The sequence below is a fragment of the Crocuta crocuta genome, unplaced genomic scaffold, assembly GCF_008692635.1.
Source record: "Crocuta crocuta isolate KB4526 unplaced genomic scaffold, BGI_CrCroc_1.0 scaffold132, whole genome shotgun sequence".
Lineage (NCBI taxonomy): Eukaryota > Metazoa > Chordata > Mammalia > Carnivora > Hyaenidae > Crocuta > Crocuta crocuta.
Window position 1 is genome coordinate 2,730,340 of NW_027528611.1, and position 12,873 is coordinate 2,743,212.

Sequence of the window (12,873 nt, forward strand, 5' to 3'; positions counted from 1 at the left end):
ATCCTCTGAGTCACTGATCAGCTGCTATGTGACTCCAGGGCCGCTAGAAACTTGGATGCTAAAGATAATTTAAGGTCAACCGCAGTGAAAAGGAAATGAACCAACCCTAATTTATTGAACTGGGGTTGGCTCTCTAAGCAAGGCGTGTTACCAAATGGGAAACAGTAATCTGTGCCACACACAGCAACTCCCAGGATCTCCTGGGAAGAGGCTGCACATTTTCTCAAGGAATAGGTCTGAATGCTACAGAAAAAAAGCACACCGAGGATTCTCCCCTATACAGCTGCACTGGGGTAGATATTGTAAAAGATGCTTGGATGTGAAGACATAATAAAATGGGACTGCAAGGCTGGGGCTGCCCAGTCCGGACCCTACGGGGTCTCCCCCAGTCCCGTCCTCACTGCCTGCATCTTTGGGCACAAAGGACAGGGAAGACATTTCCTTCAGAAGCCGTGTCTGAGGCCCAGCTTCTCTCCTACTCTCTGATTTCTCTGACAGTTTTCATTCCTCTCCTTCTTATGCAGTGTGGGCAATTCAGATGCACAGCTAACCACATCGGTTGTTATTGTTCATGTCTTTTAAGTATCTGCCTTTCAGCCAGCTTGTCTCAGTTTACAGCCCTCTGCCTCACTCGTGCTCCTTTTGGTGGTGGCTCAGGTTTAAATATCCTGAACAGGGGCGCCTGGGTGGCTCAGTGGGTTGAGCTTCTGACTTGGGCTCAGATCATGATCTCACAGTTCATGAGTTCCCCGCATTGGGCTCTGTGCTGACAGCTCGGAGCCTGGAGCCTGCTTCGGATTCTGTGTCTCCCTCTCTCTCTGCCCTTCCCCTGCTCATGCTCTGTCTCTCTCTCTCTCTCTCAAAAATAAATAAACATTAAAAAAATTTTTTTAAGTTATTGCTTCAGAGAATATATACTTGGCTGAAGTAAACTTGAGGTCAGTATCTGATGCTTACTAACCTGATACTACTAAATATCTGATGTTTTACTAAAGTCAAATGCAATTTTGCAAAGCAGTTCCGAATATGAGCTTCAGGATTCCTGAATTCCATTCTCTGCTTTATCGCTTGACCATCTCTGGGCCGCGGTTTCCTCCTCTGCTCAGTGAACCCCAGGAAGAAAGGGGTCACATGCATACACTAAACAATAATACCAATCACTACCAAGCTATGGCTGTTCATGAAGGCTGTCCATTGTGTTCCCATCATACCCATGCCTGTCTCTCTTCTAACACTGTCCTTAGGAGCATTATCTCTCTCTCTCTCTCTCTCTCTCTCTCTCTCGTTTATAAAGCTTATGTATTTATTGGGAGGGGGATGGGCAGACAGAGAGGGAGGAAGAGAGAATCCCAAGCAGGCTCCGTGCTGTCAGTGCAGAGCCTGACACTGGGCTCCATCTCACGAACATGAGATCCTGACCTGAACCTAAATCAAGAGTCAGATGCTTGAACAACTGAGCCCCCACGCACCCCAGGAGCATTATCTCTCTGTGTGAACAGTCTCCCCCCACCCCGAGACCATCGGCAACACTCCCTCTTGTTCCCCACCTCACATGAGACCGTCTGATTCTCTTTCGTATTCCCAGCACTTTAGACATTTCCTGGCATCTGGAAGTGCACTCATCAAATGTTTATAGAGTTGAATTGGGATGCGGAGGTACATATACCCTAGACAAGTGAATGACCAAAAGGGTATTAAAACTCCTCTAATTAAAAGGCCCTTTCCAAGTGAATATGAAGATCACTAACGCTGATTTACTCTCTCCCCACAGATGTGCAATGCTTTCCAAAATGCCAACATTTTGGTGCTCATTTCAGGGTGTCATTGTGAGTATCCTTCACCCTATGAGAGGGCTGTTTGCACCCTGGGTGCTGTCCTCCTCAGGCACCTGACCCTGTGTGTGTTCTGGGTTTGGTTTGTAGCTTCTGTGGTCAGGGAATTTGAGAGGAATGACTTCTTTGATGCTGGCATCACCAAGGCCCAGCTCTTCCTCACCCTCCACGACGCCGTGCTGTTTGCCTTGTCAAGGAAGTTTCCAGAGCCCTCCGAGTTAAGCGTGGATGAATCTGAGACAGTGATACAGGAAACCTACTCAGAAACAGACAAGGTTGGATGATGTGAGGCATCACGGTGGGGGGCAAGCGGTGGGGGGCGAGTGGGGGGAGACACCTGATTAAGTAGAGATGAGCAAGGGCCAGAAAAGGCTTTTGGGTGTGGCTGGGCCAGACTTTGGGATGTTGAAGTGATCCCTTATCAGTTGGTAAATAGCAGTGGACCTGAGTCCCAAGGTCCCCCCTGCCTTGGCACCTGGGCGCCGTTCAGGACCCTTTCCCAACTGAAGAGAGGATTACCCAACTCAGCAGAGATCTCAAGGATCCTTGTATAGCAAGTTGGTTACTGCCAGTGCCATCCCAAATTACTGAATATTTTAAATATCTCCCCTAGCTATACCTTTAGAATCCATCCCTACACCACCATTGGGATGAAAAATAGAACTGATGAACTGGCAGAGGTCAAGATCTGCCGGTCTAACACTTTGGCTATTATTTACATTGTGAGTAACATAAGATTTATTCAACCTGACAAATGCAAAGGAGAATGATATATAAGCCAGAACTTTTAGCTATCTGTTAATACTAAGTAAAGGCCTAGGCCAACTTCAGTGTATTTACTTTATTTTTATTTTTTAAGTTTATTTATTTTTGAGAGAGAGAGAATGAGTGGGAGAGGGGTGGGGGTGGGGGGGACAGAGGATACAAAGGGAGCTCTAAGCTGTCAGAACAGAGCCCACTGTGGGGCTTGAACTACAAACCATGAGACCATGACCTGAGCCAAAGTCAGCAGCTTAACTGACTGAGCCACCCAGGTACCCCCCTTACTTCAGTGTTTTTAGATCGGTGTCTGCAAAGGTTAAAGGTACCCCCCCCACACACACACACACAAAGAAAAAGAAATTAAAACACAGATGGGAATCAAATATTATCTAATGACTAGAAATAATTTTTTTAATTTTTAATGTTTATTTTTGAGAGAAAGAGAAGAAGACAGAGTGCAAGTGGGAGAGGGGCAGAAAGAGGGAGTCATAGAATCTGAAACAGGCTCCAGGCTCTGAGCTCTCAGCACAGAGCCCAACATGGGGCTCGAACTCACAAGCCATGAGATCATGACCTGAGCTGAGGTTGGATGCTCAACCAGCTGAGCCACCCAGGCGCCCCTAGAAACTACTTTTTAATTAAACCCCTGATTCATCAACGTATTACACTTTAATCATGTTTGATTTTTTTATGACAAGAGAAGCATTACCAGAGCAATAAGGGGTCGTGTTTTTTTTGAAAACTTTAAGAAGTAAAAGATATCCAAGCTTATAAAACATGGCCTTTTTCTTTCTTTTTCTTTTTAAAATAATGTATTTCCAATGCTTATTGAGAATTTCCACAGGTTATGTGTCTCTGCTTGTCCAGAGCAACTTTTTCCTCAATGGACATATTTTTTCTACTGTGCTGTATAGTCCACGCCCGTCTATAAAACCATAGAGTCACAAAACCTTTCAGTTGGAAGAAACCTCACAGCTTCTGAGGTTCATCCCCATCTGGAGCAATAATTCTTTTAACAACATCTCTGGTCAGAGGTTCCCCTGCTCATGCTTAGAGATTTCCTACAGTTCTCAAACTTTAATATGCATCTGAATCACCAAAATCTGCCATTAAAACACAGACTACTGGGCCCTCTCTGTGTCCCATGTCCCCTGAATTTCTGATTCAATGGGTCTGGGGTAGGGCCTGAGAATTTGCATTGCTAACAAATACTGGGTAATCCTGATGCTACCAATACAGAAATCACATTTTGAGAATTACTGCCTTAGAGATTCAATGTGCATTTCTTACCATCAAAATCTAGTGTGCCTGGTAGTCTTTGGGTGTGTGCCAGACATTGTATTTAGAAAATGTTTCTAAAAATAATTTGAGATCCAGGATGACATTTTTCTTCTGGAAAGAACTTCATTGTTTTACCACGTCCCTGAAGGCACCAGCAGTCCAGGGTAACTGATCTGATTTTAGGACTTGAGGTGTTCTAGGCCGTCCAGGTGACCCACAGCCCAGCTGGGTCTGTGGGGAGGTGTGCCACAGCCCCTCCCTTGGCTGACCTTAGAATGCAATTTTGGCAATCCTAAGCCCTTAAAGCTGTCCAAAGCACTGTTCTTTGCACATATGTCCCACTTCAAGATCATCAAACACGTCTACAAAAGTGGTCCCAAATGCCAGACTCACCTCTGTAGATTTTTACCTTTTTCAAATCTTCATTATAATCTTGTTAGCTTTATGGTATCTTGAAGCAGAAGTTTTAAAATATTTTATGTGGGGGCACCTGGGTGGCTCAGTTAATTAAGTGTCCAACTCTTGGTTTTGGTTCAGGTCATAATCTCATGGTTTGTGACTTTGAGTCTCACATCGGGCTCTGCATTGACAGTGTGGATCCTGCTTGGGATTCTCTCTCTCTCTCCTTCTCTTTTTGCCCTTCCTGTGCACTCTCTCTCTTTCTCTCTCTCAAAATAAATAAATAAACTTTAAAAAATGAATAAAATAAAATATTTCACCCTGCTCTTCTGGCTGTCCTCAGTAGGAGGGTTGGTCTGAATTATGTAGTTTGCCATTACTGTAAGTTAAAGTTTCTCTATTTTATTTTATAATTATGACAGGTAATTATGATACACTTGACAGTTTTGCTTTACATATTACATTGCCTTTCCCATATTTACCTTTTCTTATTTTCTGTTTGCCTTTTGTTTAGAAAGTCATTCTTACTTAGGAAGTAAACTAATCATTTATGTTTTCCTATACATTTTAATGTTTTATTTATTTATTTATTTATTTATTTATTTCTAGGAGAGAGAGAGAGAGAGACAGCGTGAGCAGGGGAGGGTCAGAGAGAGAGGGAGTCACAGACTGAAACAGGCTCCAGGCTCTGAGCTGGCAGTCAGCACAGAGCCCGACGCAGGGCTCGAACCCACGAGCAGTGCGATCATGACCTAGGCCAAAGTCAGACGCTTAACCGACTGAGCCACCCAGGCGCCCCTAGATTTTAATGTTTTAAATGGTTACATATTATGCTTTTTAATCTAGTTAGAATGTATTTCAGTGTATGGGATTAAAGAATAATCTTTTATTTTTTATCTGTACAGCTAACCATTCTGAGCTAACTCATCTATTGAATTAAGCTTTCTTTCCTCTACTGATTTGAAATGCTATTTTCATAAAATGTTATATTCTTATGAAAACTGAAGTCTATTTCTAGCATTTTTTGTTTTATTGTTGTTAATGGCTTTACTACAGATTTGTAACACATTTACCATTTGGTTTGAAGTCTACTTCAAAATTTGCTATGTCATTCTCACTAATTTATTCTTCCAAACAAATTTTTGAATCTTTTGTTACATCCCCCCACAAAAGAACCCCATTGGAATTCTCATTACAATTGCACTAGAAATATATTGAGAATTGATATCATTACAGTATTTGTTCATCTTATTTAAGAACATGAGCTGTCTTTACATTCATTCAGTCTTTTTTTTAAAGTTTATTTATTTATTTTGAGAGACAGAGAGAGAGTGTGGGAGGGGCAGACAGAGAGGGAAAGAGAATCCCAAGCAGGCTCCACCCTGTCAGCACAGAACCTGATGCAGGGCTCAGAACTCACAAACCATTAGATTGTGACCTGAGCTGAAATCAAGAGTCAGAGGATTACCCAACTGAACCACTCAGGTGCCCCTATTCAGTCTTTTAAATGTTGCATTCATAGTAAGATTTTGTGACTTTCTTTTCTTTTTAATTTCTTTTAAGTTTATTTATCTATTTTGAGAGAGAAAGAGCATGCACAGAAGGGGGAGAGGGAGAGAGAGGATCCCAAGCTGGCTCTGCACAGTCAGTGGAAAGAGCCTGATGCAGGGCTCAAATCTATGAACCTATGAGATTATAACCAGAGCCAAAATTAAGAGTCGAATTAATTAGGGGCACCTTCCTGAGTCTCTTTCTCTCTCTGCCCCTCCTTGTTTGCTCTCTCTCTCTCAAAGTACATAAATAAACTTTAAAAAATAAAGAGATAGATTTATTAAAAAAAAAAAAAAGTCAGATACTCAGCCAACCAGGGCCGCCCAGGTGTCCCTGTGACTTTCTTTAGACAAATCCTAGATACTTTATACTTTGTTTTACATATTTATTGCTTTTTGAAATAAATATTCTCTTTCATTATATTTTCTAATTGGCAATTGCTAGCTTATGGTAAACCTATTGATTTGTATCAAATTATTTGGCTACATTTGTGAATCTTTTTACCAGACCTAAGAGGTTTCATTGTTAATTCTCTTGAGTTTTCCAGATAAAAAAAAATTCTACAAATAATATAAATACCTTATTTTCCAATTGTCAAAATTCTTATTTCAGTATCATATATTATGGCATTAGCTACATCTCCCAGAACAATGTAAGTACTAGTGGGTACCCTTGTCTTACTCCTGAATTTTATGAGAAAAACTTCTTACGTATTTCTACTAAGATGGTCACAGTTGGCTTTAGATAGATGTCATATTTACTGTGTTTTAAAAAACTATTTTTCTAGTTTACTAACATTCTTATGGACTTATACTAAGACGTGATATTGAATATGTCAAATTTCTTTCGAGCATTTAAACTAGGGAAGCCTAGGAGAGGAGCAAGTTCTACTTTGGATGTATTATATTCAAGATGCCTGGTAAACATCCAAGTGGAAATGTCAGAATGGAATTGGGTACCTGAAAGAGCAGATCAGGGGAAGGGTTATAATCAAAAAGTCACTGGCACATAGATGATAATGAAAATTATGGGACTAAATAAAATTGCCTATGGAAGGAGTATAGATGCAGAAGAGAAGCCCTGAGTCTTGCCAACATTTAGAAATCCAAAAGAAATAGAGGAGACAATAAATAGACGAGAAAGAAGCAACCACAGAGGAAAGAGGAAAAGCCAAAGAGTGTTGTGTGATGGAAGAGAGAAAGCTGTTTTAGGAGAGGTGAGAGTTGTTAATTCTATGGAATGCTGCTGTAAACCTGAGTGACCAAGCCTGTGGGAGCATCTGCTAGGCGACAGGCTCAGTCACTGGTATTGGGGTTATCAAAAACCAGGCACTGCCCTACCTCAAAGAGCTTAGAGTCTAATAGGGGAAATAAATTTATAAAGAAAGTGATACATTCCTGGCACTATGATAGAAGTGTGAGTGAAGTATAGATGGAACACAAAGGAAGCTGTGTTCCTGGTTGGTCATCTTTGATCTGAATCTGGAATGATGAATAAGTGTATGTGGACAAGATGGAGATGGACAAGGCAGGCACAGGGAGTGGCGAGAGCAAAGATGAGCAGAAGCCAGCCATCTTTGGATAACTTTATGGCTAGAGTTAAGGGTGGGGACTACAGATGTAGATAAAGCTAAAGAAGATGACAAGAAGCCAGGTCACAAAGGGTCTTATATGCCCTGCCAAGTTTTCACAGGGGGTTGGAAAGACAAGTAAGATCAAGAAGACAAGATGTGAGAGAATGCTCCAAGACCACTACTGTTTTATTGGTTGGCCATGAAACCCAGGCAAGCTAGAAAGCCAAAGGAATCAGAAGTTATGGATGGATCGAGCCTGAAAATAGTGAGGAACTGAGAAGCCAGAGGTTGCAGAGATGAAAAGCAGATATAGGCCAGAAATATTTTCTACTGTGCCAGGAACTCATGGTTTCTGGTATCTTAAGTCTTTTTGTATTCTGAAATTCTTTGACTGTTCAAAAGCTAAATTTAATTGGAAATTTTAACCCATATAATTGTGTGTATTTTAGAATGGAGAGCCAAGACACAAAATGAGCGGCAGTGTTCTAGAAGCCTCCAAAAACGTAAATCCTGACTGTATCATAATGCAGGAACCAATAACAGAGGAGGAATTGGAGCTAGACCTGGAAATGGAGCCCGCAGCTGAATCAGAACAAGAGACTGGACTAGATCTAGAGCTGGACCTCTATAATGAGAAGGAACCTGAGTCAGAAGTAGAGCCCGAGTCTGAGCTAGAGCCTGAAACAGAGCCTGAACCTGAGTTGGAGCCCGAGACTAAGCCTGAGTCCAAACCCAAGCCAAGGTCTCATAGTTATTCTCAGCAGCAGTACTGGCCTCTGTATTCCTCTACTCTTCCCAGATCTTCCATTCAGGCTCAGTCTAGGACACAGTCAGTTGAGAGGAGGCGTCAAAATATGAATTCATATTCACCCAAGGGCAATAATACTCAAGACCCTTAGGAAATGAACTGGGAATAAGGAGTCAGATTCCCTTGGCAAATTCTCCCCACCCAAATGGGGTCACTTGGTCAGAAGACCTAGACTAGTTAAAAACTAGCAATACTTGGGACTCCTCCATATGCTGGCCTCTTCCTTGCTCAGCACTGGGATCTCACTCCCAGACCACAACTAAACACCAAGAGTTATTTCTGAATTCCCTGTCTAGCCTCACCTCATCTCACCTTCAGCAGATATTCTAGAAAAGGATTTCCTTCTTTGCACACTCTGAGGGGTTTGCCAACCATCTCTAACTTACTCCTCTCATCTCTGTTCCCCTTTCTCCAAAGAGATGAGGCTCAAATAAAATATATGATTCTAGTTCCATTTGGACCCTTCCTGAATCTTTTCCCTTCTATATTCTATATGCCTAAGGAAGTGTTGGGTGGGAGAAATTCCAGAAGTGGGTGGACATGGTGAAGAGGAAACGAGCAAGAAAAAGAAAAACTGGGTAGCATTTGTAGTTTATATGCAAGGTATCTTCATTGCACTGATGGCAGAAATGGGGAAGAAGATAGGTTAAGTTAAGCCAGCCTGCAAGGCTTATAATATAAGGAATTGCTAGGCTGAAAACACTTTTTTCATCACCCCAAGGGCAGGATCTTATCCTACCGCTGTTTCAGAAGACTAGTCAGCGTACCAACTGATGAGAATGTCAGCTCTCCAGAGCTCTACTTGATCTCTCCATATATATTTGAATATACAGATTCATATTCACCACTGCTTCTGTTTTCAAGATACAAGCAATCTAGAATCTGTATTCTTGGTGACCAAACTTAAAGTCTGTGAGAGACACAAACCTCTTAGAAATTGGAAAAGTCAATCATTACTAGTTTGGTCCAAGTCTATTAAAAACATTTCCCTCCCCCCCATTAAAAAATATCTAGTATTAAGCCATAAACAGAAGAGAAATATAGACCCCTGGGCAAAGGTTTATGGAATCCTGAATTTTATTTTCCATTCAATTAATGAGATTTCTCTTGCGTGGATACTCAGTTTCTCTCTTCCGTTAAGTTAAAGAAATTCTTATTAAAATATATAATCTTCTTATTAAATTCACAGAGATGACCTGTACAATCACTCAGTCTACAAACATTCACTAAGCATCTGCTCCATGCACACCCCAAACTGTGCAGTAATTAGAACAATATTAGCCCCACTTTATACATATAAACTAAGACTCAGATCTAAGTTTTGTAACTAGCCCAAAGTCATATACAACTGCACCCTAAAAGAGGAGGGAGCCTGAGTCACAAGCTTCATTTGTTCACATTTACATTATACATTTATTGAACTCCTACTCTGTGCCAGGAACTGTCCCAGGTGCTGAAGATACAAGATGAGGAGGATAGATGACAAAAATAATTATAAATCGTGGTAAGTACCTTGAAGGTAAAATATAAGAAAGTCTATGGGCATGACCTGAACCTATCTCAGGTGTCAAGTTGTCCCTACAGCAATGACCTATGACCTGGCACGTCAAGGCTGAGTAGAAGTTAGACCTACAGCACGTTCCAATGACTGCTGGGAGAGCAGAGCCAAACGGGAAACCAAGAGTGGTGGCCATGGGTAGGTACAAAAGCTAAGTACCCAGGAATACAGCCAGATGGAACATTATGGTAATTGCTATGGCACCAAGGACTCAATTGGAAAATGGGGTCAAACCCAGAATGAATTGTCAAGGTGGCAGGGACAGCACAGTAATTTTTCAAGACCAACAAAATATTTCACACTTAAAACAAGAGACTAGAAAGTACACGGAGAGCCCAGTTTCTGTGCGCTGCCACCCTCTCATGCCAGCTGCCTTCTATTCCCGCATTCTTTTCAGAGGAAGGTCTTTAAATACAAAATCAGTTGGCTTCTGACACTTAGGTAGCCAGTGGTAGAATTTAGACTCTGGTCCTCTCTGCTTCAACATCAACATAGCTAAATCTTGGCATTGGTGCATGACGTCAGAAAGACCCAACTAGATGCTTGGACTACAGTCTACCTTTAAAGAATATTCTGCTATAAACCCATAACATCCAGCCTTTCCCAAAGTAATAATCTAAATAAAAAATTAATTGCTTGTGATTAGTACAATGTTAAAGAAAACAGAAAGTAACAATTCAATGACTGAGTCTTCTTCCAAAATGTGAATCACCTGAAATTCTAAGACATTTCAAACTCTATAAAATACTACAGTTTGGGTTGCTTAGCCCACTTTTCATAGCATGGTCATCATTGTAGCCTTTATCTTCAATGAGAGACTGGAGAAAAGTGCTAAAGACTGAAAAGCCATCACAGATTGGATCTGAAAGTGTCTTAGCACAAATTGTCCTCCATTACTGAAAAAAAAATACCCCAAAGCAACTTATGTTGTACAGTAAAAGGGGCCTGTGGTGTGATTTTTAAATATGAAGAGCTATGTAGAATCACTAGGCTTACAGAACAGTAGGTCTGGGTAACATTAGGTAGCTGCGTCTAAATATGTTAACTATCACAAAGCCTAATATTAGAATTGTAGCATGAGCCTCACACATATCTGATTTAGACTATATTTAGATGAGACATTGGACTTAGACCTTCAGGTTCATGACATGTAAGAAGGACATGAATTTTGGGGGGCAGGAGCGGAATGCTCTGGTCTGAATGTAACCATCCCCAATGTTGTGTGTTTAAATCCTAATCCCCAAAGTGGTGGTATTAGAAGGTGGGGCCATTGGGAGGTGATTAGGTGAGCATTATTTTTAATTACTAATGGGATTAGTGTCTTTTTAAAAGGCCTCAGAGAGATCCCTCCTACTTTGCATCCCCTCCTGCTTTCAACAGCAAGAACATGGCCATCTACGAAACAGGAAGTGAGTTCTCACCAGACACCAAATCTGCCAGCACTACGATCTTGGACTTCCCAGCCTCCAGAGCTGGGAGAAATAAATTTCTGTTGCTTAAAAGCCACCGGTTCAGTCTCCAGTATCTATTACAGCCACCCAATTGAACTAAGACATCATGGCATGAGGATAAAATGATGAATAAAGTATGATTTCCTAGAGCTCCCAAACTATAAACAGACATTGCCAGAGGGAGTGTCATGGACTCCTAAATGACAAGGTGATGATGAGAGGTACAGTACTATGGAAATATAAATGAGAGGAAGGGTAAGAAAGAATGTGGATCAGGGCAAACTACTAAGAAGAAATGACATTGGAGCTGGGCATTAAGAATGTGTAAGATTTGCCAACTATACTTCAATTAAAAAGTTTGTTTGAGGGACGCCTGGGTGGCTCAGTTGGCTCATCTGATTCTTGATTTCAGCTCAGGTTATGATCTCACAGTCCGTGAGTTCAAGCTCCGCATCGGGCTTTGCACTGAGCATGGAGCCTGCTTGAGATTCTCTATTTCTGCCCCTCCCCTCCTTGTGTGTGCACTCCTCTCTAAAAAAAAAAAAAAAAAAAGTATTTGATAAAAGAATACATAGGAATTATATGATAAAAGAGGAAATACACAGGAAATACAGGGCTCAGAGGAACATGATAAATGATACCAAGTAAAGGTAATCAGTGGAATCCAAAAAACTCAACAGGACAAATGAGCCAGTTTCTACAACAAGTAAATTGAAAAACAAATACAAAAATGAAGGATGGAAAATCTATAAATTCAGAGACTTAAGAATGGAATGTGTGGACCTTGTTTGAATCCTTTTTTTAAAAATGTTTATTAATTTTTGAGAGACAGAGACAGAGTGCAAGTGGGACTGGGGCAGAGAGAGAGGGAGACATAGAATCTGAAGCAGTCTGCAGGCTCTGAGCTCTGAGCACAGAACCAGATGCAGGGCTCGAACTCACGAACTGTGAGACCTTGACTTGAGCCAAAGTCAGACATTTAACTAGCTGAGCCACCCAGGTACCCCTGAATCATGATTTAAACTAATTGGAAAAGAACATGAGAAAACTTCTGCTTCTAAGTAAAATGCAGTAGGAAGTGGCAGAGCATCCTCAATGTCAAGAAAAAAAAATAAATGAATAATGAAATAATATTTTGAAAGGTATTGGAAGGTTGTAGAAGCCAAGAAGAGTAAAAGAACTCCAAATTAAGAGAGAAAAGACACCTTCCTAGGTGAGTTGAGATTATTGGCCATTTTTTTCCTTCAAGGTTATTTGCTGAATCTGGAATCAAGCTTTTCTTAAGCAGAGGGACTCTGCCAGGAAAAATACAAAATTAATGAAGCTCTTGATGTTCACTTAAGCTGTGGTGACAGATTGACTGGTTTTCTCTTAGAGACACTAACTGAGTTCCAGGGCCACTCAGGAGGCTAGAGATTGGTCTACAAAGGCAAAATGAAATCTCCCAAGTCTCAAGTACCTTTGTCTAGACACAAAGTCAATGAGAAGAAGGGGCCTTTAATAAGCATACAAAAGATCTTGCCTTTGAGACATTTGGAGGCAGAGATAGACTGAGCCTAACTAAAGCCACAACACAGCTCAATTTCTAATACAGTTAAGCATGATCAGTCCCTCACTTTCTTGCCTAATAGGAAGTATGTATCCTATGTAGGAAGAAA

The 12,873-nt window shown here is 41.1% G+C and overlaps 1 protein-coding gene across 1 annotated transcript in view; it reads left to right on the plus strand.

Annotated features, from left to right (window-relative positions):
* SLC26A8 (solute carrier family 26 member 8) overlaps window positions 1-8,660 on the plus strand; it is a 64,757-nt gene extending 56,097 nt beyond the window's left edge. Inside the window, exons 17-19 of the mRNA XM_077754906.1 lie at window positions 1,772-1,826; window positions 1,923-2,107; window positions 7,848-8,660. Of these exons, the coding sequence (XP_077611032.1) occupies window positions 1,772-1,826; window positions 1,923-2,107; window positions 7,848-8,297 (690 nt within the window). The 3' untranslated portion in view covers window positions 8,298-8,660. The remainder of the gene's footprint in view (window positions 1-1,771; window positions 1,827-1,922; window positions 2,108-7,847) is intronic.
* The last annotated feature ends 4,213 nt before the right edge of the window (window positions 8,661-12,873 follow it).